The following is a 6751-nucleotide window of genomic DNA, read 5'->3' as shown; positions in this document are numbered from 1 at the left end:
GAGTTGAAGTCCACAAAGTTGAAATTTAAAAGTTAAAATTGAAAAGGCTGGGAAACCCTGCTCTAGAGAGTCTCTGATTGTCCCCTTCTCCCCACAAGCCAGTGAAGAAAAACACCTCTCAAAGGCATTGCCAGGCTGAGTGAAAGAGAGAACAGTAAACTGTGGGACTTTGCTCTCTGATGTAAAGGACCAGTGCAGTGGTGGTATTCAGCTGGTTTTATCCGGTTTGGGCAAACCGGTAGTGGTGGTGGAAGGCTCCGCCAACCTGCCTGGACATAATCATGTCCCGTTTTTGACGTTCTGCGCATGCGTGGAAGGTCCTTGCATGTGCGGAGCTGGTGCACACGTTCACATTTGCGAACCGGTAGTGAAAGTAAGTGAATACCACCCCTGGACCAGTGACATAGCTCCATTCTTCAAACCAGAAATGAGTTGAAATCGCCTTGGGATTCAGGGATTCAACCTATGCGGACCTAGAAAGGATCACTCACAAATGACATTCAGTTGGACACTTGTCTCTCTGGGATCAGGATTGGTCTCATTTGTGTAATTGACCCTGCAGATGATATTCCGCTTGTGGTCTGCAGCAGAAGGTAAGAAATTCACCACCGAGCTGTAAACCTGGGTCCCATTCAACTGCGAATGAGAGTCGATGGGTTTGGAAAAGCCATGCCAGGTGAACTTTGGAGGCATCCAACTACAGCTTGCGAAGGTTGCACAGGTGATGTTTGTAGAATGTCCTTCTGTCATTGTATCCATGCTCTGTATTTTTGGTAATCGTCTTTCTAAGAAGAGAAGAGAGGAATCAGAAGAAAATTATTCCCCGACTACATTCTTCCATCCACTGATCTTGATCTTCAAGCTCCTTCCCAAATGAATCTCAAGCAGAGGTGAAATCTAGCAGGTTCTGACAGGTTCTGGAGAACCGGTAGAGGAAATTTTGAGCAGTTCGGAGAACCCGCAAATGCCACCTCTGGCTGGCCCCAGAGTGGGGAGGGAATGGAGATTTTGCAATATCCTTCCCCCAGGAGCGGGGAGGGAATGAGGATTTTGCAATAACCTTCCCCCAGGAGTGGGGTGGGAATGGAGATTTTGCAATATCCTTCCCCTGCCATGCCCACCAAGCCACACCATGCCGACCAAGCCACACCCACAGAACCGGTAGTAAAAAAAAATTGGATTTCACCACTGGTCTCAAGTGAGATGGACCCACTGAGATTTTATCATCTCTTGGAGTACAAGGTTTTATGCAACTGGACATGACCACAGAACTTCTATATTTCAAACGTTTATGAAGATTCTCAGTGATCCAGGCCATAGTTGTATCAAAAGACTTTTTAAAAAAAAAATTTTGAAAAGGCAACTGGACCAGTGTCTATATTTCAAGCATCTTCTCAATCATCTGAAGTAGCTTCTCAGATGAGAAGCGAAACATTTTCAAAGAAAAAAAAACCCAAGGAAGTCCAGTTGCCTTTAAAAAAAAAAAAAAAAAAAGCTCTTTTGGGACATGCACAAATCCACGTTTGTCACCATCTCATGAATCTATAACACCTATGAAGCCCTCTTCCAATTTTGAGAACTTTGGTGTGTCCATCTACAAGGGCAAAGTTACAGAGCCAGCAGCCCAGGAAATGCAAAATGAGGGCAGGAAACAGATCACAAAAGAATTCTTCAGGAGGATCTTCACTGGTGGGCTGTTGGTCAAAAGTCTTAGTGCTTCTCTCCCTCTTTTGCCGATTTCTACCATCAGGCTAAGAAAACAATTGCTTTTGACCATGGTTTATTAGAAAATCCACAATTGGCTTTTCAAACATGGCAAATCTATACATCGCCGTTTATAAATGGCATCAAATGGGTTTACACATCCCACTGGCATAAATCAAAGAAACTGAAATATCGTTTAGTACAGTGTTGGCGAACCTTTTCCGCACCGAGTACCGAAATGGGAGTGCGTGTACGTGCCGGAAACCAGAAGAGCAGCCGTCCGATGTGCATGTGCACGCCGGGAAGATGATCTTCCAGTTTCCAAAGCGTGCATGCACACCAGGCGGCTATTTTCCCAGTTTCCGGTGCTCCCCCACTCGTGAAGACCAGCTGGCCAGCGCTCCGGAATCCGGAAGAGGAACAGGTGACAGCTCGCATGCCTGGAAAGATGGCTCTGTGTGCCATTTTCGGCACGCATGCCATAGGTTTGCCATCACGGTCTTAGTATGACGTGTGAAACTGAGGGCGTCATCTACTGTATATTACTAAGGAAACATTAATGCTCTCCTAAAGCATTTCACTACCCCCGTGATGGCGAACCTATGGCACGGGTGCCACAGGTGGCACATGGAGCCATATTGGTGGGCACGCGAGTGTTGCCCTAGCTCAGCTCCAGCGCGCATGCGCGCACCAGCCAATTGATTTTCAGGCCTTCCAGTCCCACCAGAAGTCGGGAAACTGGCTGTTTCTGGCCTCCGGAAGGCCTCCGGGGGGATGGGGAAGGCTGTTTTTGCCCTCCCCAGGCTCCTAGAAAGACTCTGGAGCCTGGGGAGGGGAAAAAAACGGGCCTGTTACGATATTTTCAGGATCAGACTCAATAAATAATTCAAGAATCAGATGTTCAAATATATCTTTGTTTATTTACATAAGGCATTCTATATTCACTGAATATTCACAGATAGAAGCACAGAATGGAGGTATGCAGCTCCTTATATATACAATGGGTGGAGCTAAGTATGGGAGTGGTAAAGTATGAATACATTAAGAAATGAAGAATAAGTTAACCCCTGACACACACTGTTCATGTACTATTTACATAATGGAGAATAAGGCATTTACTTGTGACAGGGCCTACCAGGCCCACGCATGTCAAAAGCAGGGAGAAGTATGGGGGGGAACACGTGCACATGCGCGGGAGGGCGAGACGCATTGAATTATGGATGTGGACACACGCACCCGCGACACCCCCCCCTGCGACCCCCGCTTTTGGCACGCGACGGCAAAAAGGTTAGCCATCACTGCACTACCCCTTGATGCTTCTGGATCTAAACCTGTGGCTGCATGTGGATCATATTGCTTGAAACCTTATCTCTGGGTTTGTGTCTATGTGTGAAAGAGAGAGAAAGAGAGACGAAGGGAGGTTCTTTCATTTGGCAGTGGCTTTATTCCTGCATGTCACGGTTGTTATCTGCAGCCCTAACCCAGTGGTGGGTTGATCCCGGTTCAGTCCGGTTCTTGCGAACCGGTAGTAAAAGCGACCGGAGGCTCCGCCCACTCGCCCGGATGTCATTATGGACAATCTGCGCATGCGCAGAAGCACGTGTGCTCCCGTTGCGAACCGGTAGTAAAGGTAAATGGAACCCACCCCTGCCCCAACCCAACCCTTATTTGTTTTATGTATTGATCAACTTGATATGGCCAGAAAGCAACTCTGGGCAGCATACAAGAATCCAAGAATTCAATCACTGTATAAAAGAATTATTACCTCATCCCATCGTATAACTATTTTGAAAGCATTATCAAAGCAGAACGAAAACAAGAACAAAAAAGGTAACAGAGGGAGGGGTGTTAATAATAACATTTTACAACGGCTGGTGAAAACTGGAGCTTCCGACAAAGGCCAAACATTTTTCCAGGTACTCACCTGTCACGTTCAGGTATGGGATAGCATAAGTGAAAAAGCTAAAATGTGCTTCAGGATTTTTCACCATTCTGAAAAAGTAGTTCCCTGCATCATTTTTTTGGGCATTCAAGATGAGGAGAGAACAGTTTCTTGCTGTCAGATTCCCGATGATTTGGAAGCGATTCTGAGCTGACTTTTGACTGGAGTTGGCCACTACAGGAGTATCTCTATTGTCTGATGCTCCTTTCTTCCAAAGTCCAGTCAATGTTGCATCCTTCAAGGCATGCTTTTCATTATAAGTGAATTTGCAAGGAATCATGGCACAGAGCCCTTCCTCTACCGACACCTGATCAGGAGCTTTCAGGTCATACCCTATCAATTTTCTAACTATCACACCTGCAAAGAATGGAAAACAAGAAGCTCAGCTACCCAGTAATGGACACCCCGTCCCACTTCCATCATTGGAGAGGAGAACGAATCCAGGGCTGCAATCAAGAATCAGCCTCTCACCTTCTCACCAGCTCTTACCTTTCCAAAGCAACTGCGTTGAAATTAACCCAAGGAAGAAGGTCTCAAGGGGACAAGCCATGTTCTCATCCCTGAAACTTCAGCCTCTTTGGAAGGTTGGGGTCAGCAGTAGAAGTCCAAGGAGCCAAACCTAAGTACAGAAACTGTGAGAATGAGTTTTTCCTTGGGAGAATATTGAAACCAGGGCAATATCAGATGATGGATATCTCAAAACAAAATCTATCCATGATTGTAACAAGTGTTTCTTCTCCACTCAGACAAATATAGACAAATTCAACTTACAACTTTTAGTTTAGTGACCGTTCAAAGTTCCAACGGCAACGAAAAAAAAAAGTGATTTACAACCCAGGCTTTGCGCCTGTGACTGTTGCAGTATCTCTACGGTCACTGCATGGCGACGCAGTGGTTAGAATGCAGCATTGCAGGCAAACTCTGCCCACTGCCAGCAGTTCGATCCTGACCGGCTCAAGTTTGACTCAGCCTTCTATCTTTCCGAGGTGGGTAAAATGAGGACCCAGATTGCTGGGGGCAATTATGCTGACTCTGCAAACTGCTTAGAGAGGGCTGCAAAGCAGTGGTGGGTTCCTCCCGGTTCCGTCCGGTTTGGCCGAGCCAGTAGCGGTGACGATATGACATCACCGAACCGGTTCTCCCACCCACCCTTCCACCCACCCACCCACCCACGTTATTCTTACCTTTTATTTGGTCCCACCCCCAATCTATTGCTGCCTCCTGAGTCCCAGCTGATGACTAGAGGGAAAAAAACTGTTTAAACTCTTGCCGGGGGGCTTCAAAGGGCCGTCCTACAGCTGATCAGTGTTAAAAGCAAACAAATGAGTCAGGTCGTAAGTGTGAGGACTGGTCGTAAGTGCGAGGACCTTCCAGAAATGACTCTGATCAGCTAGCCACGCCCACCTAGTCACATGGCCTCCAAGCCACACCCACAAAATAAGCCACGCCCACAGAACCGGTAGTAAAAAAATTTAGAACCCACCCCTGCTGCAAAGCACTGTGAAGTGGTATATATGTCTAAGTGCTATTGCTATCAACATTCAGGCACTTGTATTTATGATGGTTGCAGTGTCCCAGGGTTATGTGATCCCTATTTGCAACCTTCCCAGCTGTCTTTCAACAAACAAAGTCAATGGGGGAGGCCAGTCCACTTCACGACCACCTGGTTCACTTAACAAATGCAGTGATTCATGGTAAAGTGGTTATTACATCAGACACAGCTCAGTTAACAACAGCTTTACTTAGCAACAGAAATTCTGGTCCCAATTGTGGTCCAGAGGTGGGATTTAGCAGGTTCTGGCCAGTTCTGGAGAACCGGTAGCGGAAATTTTGAGTAGTTCGGAAAACCTGCAAATACCACCTCTGACTGGCCCCACCCCCATCTAGTCTCTGCCTCCTGAGTCGCAGCTGATCGGGAGGAAATGGGAATTTTGCAATATCCTTCCCCTAGAGTGGGGAGGGAATGGAGATTTTACAGTATCCTTCCCCTGCCACGCCCACCAAGCCTCGCCCACAGAACCGGTAGTAAAAAAATTTGAAATCCACCACTGTATGTGGTCATAAATCAATGACTATCTGTAGTTTTCCTTGAGGTTGGAAGAATATGACATTTAAGCCACTCGGCCTGGGCACAGATTAGGCTAAAAGTCTTTGGAGTTTTTGTTTACGTATTTTTTCCCCCCCAAATAAAGTAAATCAGAACAGATACCAACTGCAATGCAGAAAGACATTCTGGATCGTTCTGGAAAGATAGAATACTTTTGAACAGGAAAAGCTCTTAATATCTGGAATGGCCACCAACGTACCACCATTAATGGACCTGAAGATTCTTAGAGATGATCTTGCTTTAGCATTGTAAGGTATCTTGTAAGCATCCAAGTATATTTCCATGAAGTTTGGGAATCAGATCAGAAGTTTATTTCATGGCATGATTATCACGCCGTCGGTCGTTTTGTTTTTATCTGGGCCACCTTCCCACCTTCAACCAATTCCTTCCGCCAATAAGAGGGCTGATTTAAGGGCGCCAAATTAAACAAATACACATCCAGCAGAGTCTTCTTGCATAAGGAATTTTGGAGAAGTGGAACTAATATCGTATGTAAAACCTTACTCTGTTTTTACTATCCAGACATTAGATTCTATTTTTATGCAACCAAAACGGGTGCTTCTGGTCACAAGAGGAAAGGAATGTGACTTTAAGGGGACTTCCATAGTCATTTCAGAGAGAATGTTCACAAGGTGAACGAAAGGGTGAAAGAAAGGATAGTCAACGGGACAGAATAGACACTTTTGCTCCCAAATCCCTCCAGCTGAAGGTAGATCTGAGACAGTTCCATTCTTCTGTCCCTCTTGCCCCCTTTATGTCATAGGAGCTATTGCTAAAATAGGGGATTGTGATGCATTGTGGCTGCAACGAAGAATGCCTTGTGTCTACACCTGTTGGACAGTGTCTAACTTTTGTCAGTTGCTTCGGAGAACAAGCCCAGGAGAAACCTGCGGTACACAGAGACCTATTTTGCCTCTCATTCTTACTTCTTTAGAACTGGAGACAGAACTAAATGTATGATTTAGGAAAGATAAATGATAAAAGATTGACCGTAGCAG

At 45.8% G+C, this 6751-nt stretch overlaps 1 protein-coding gene across 1 annotated transcript in view; it reads right to left on the bottom strand.

The window, feature by feature from the left end:
- LOC139321342 (sialic acid-binding Ig-like lectin 13) overlaps nt 1-4196 on the bottom strand; it is a 21038-nt gene extending 16842 nt beyond the window's left edge. The window contains exons 1-3 of the mRNA XM_070950012.1: nt 4136-4196; nt 3629-4003; nt 492-785 (exon numbers count right to left, since the gene is read on the bottom strand). Coding sequence (XP_070806113.1) covers nt 492-785; nt 3629-4003; nt 4136-4196 — 730 coding nt within the window. The remainder of the gene's footprint in view (nt 1-491; nt 786-3628; nt 4004-4135) is intronic.
- Between the last annotated feature and the right edge of the window lie 2555 nt (nt 4197-6751).

The sequence above is a fragment of the Pituophis catenifer genome, unplaced genomic scaffold (assembly GCF_029215685.1).
Source record: "Pituophis catenifer annectens isolate HBS135680 unplaced genomic scaffold, rPitCat1.0.hap2 SCAF_9, whole genome shotgun sequence".
In the NCBI taxonomy this organism is placed as follows: Eukaryota; Metazoa; Chordata; class Lepidosauria; order Squamata; family Colubridae; genus Pituophis; species Pituophis catenifer.
The sequence above is the reverse complement of the archived record's forward strand: the minus strand, read 5'-3'. Positions and strand labels throughout refer to the sequence as shown.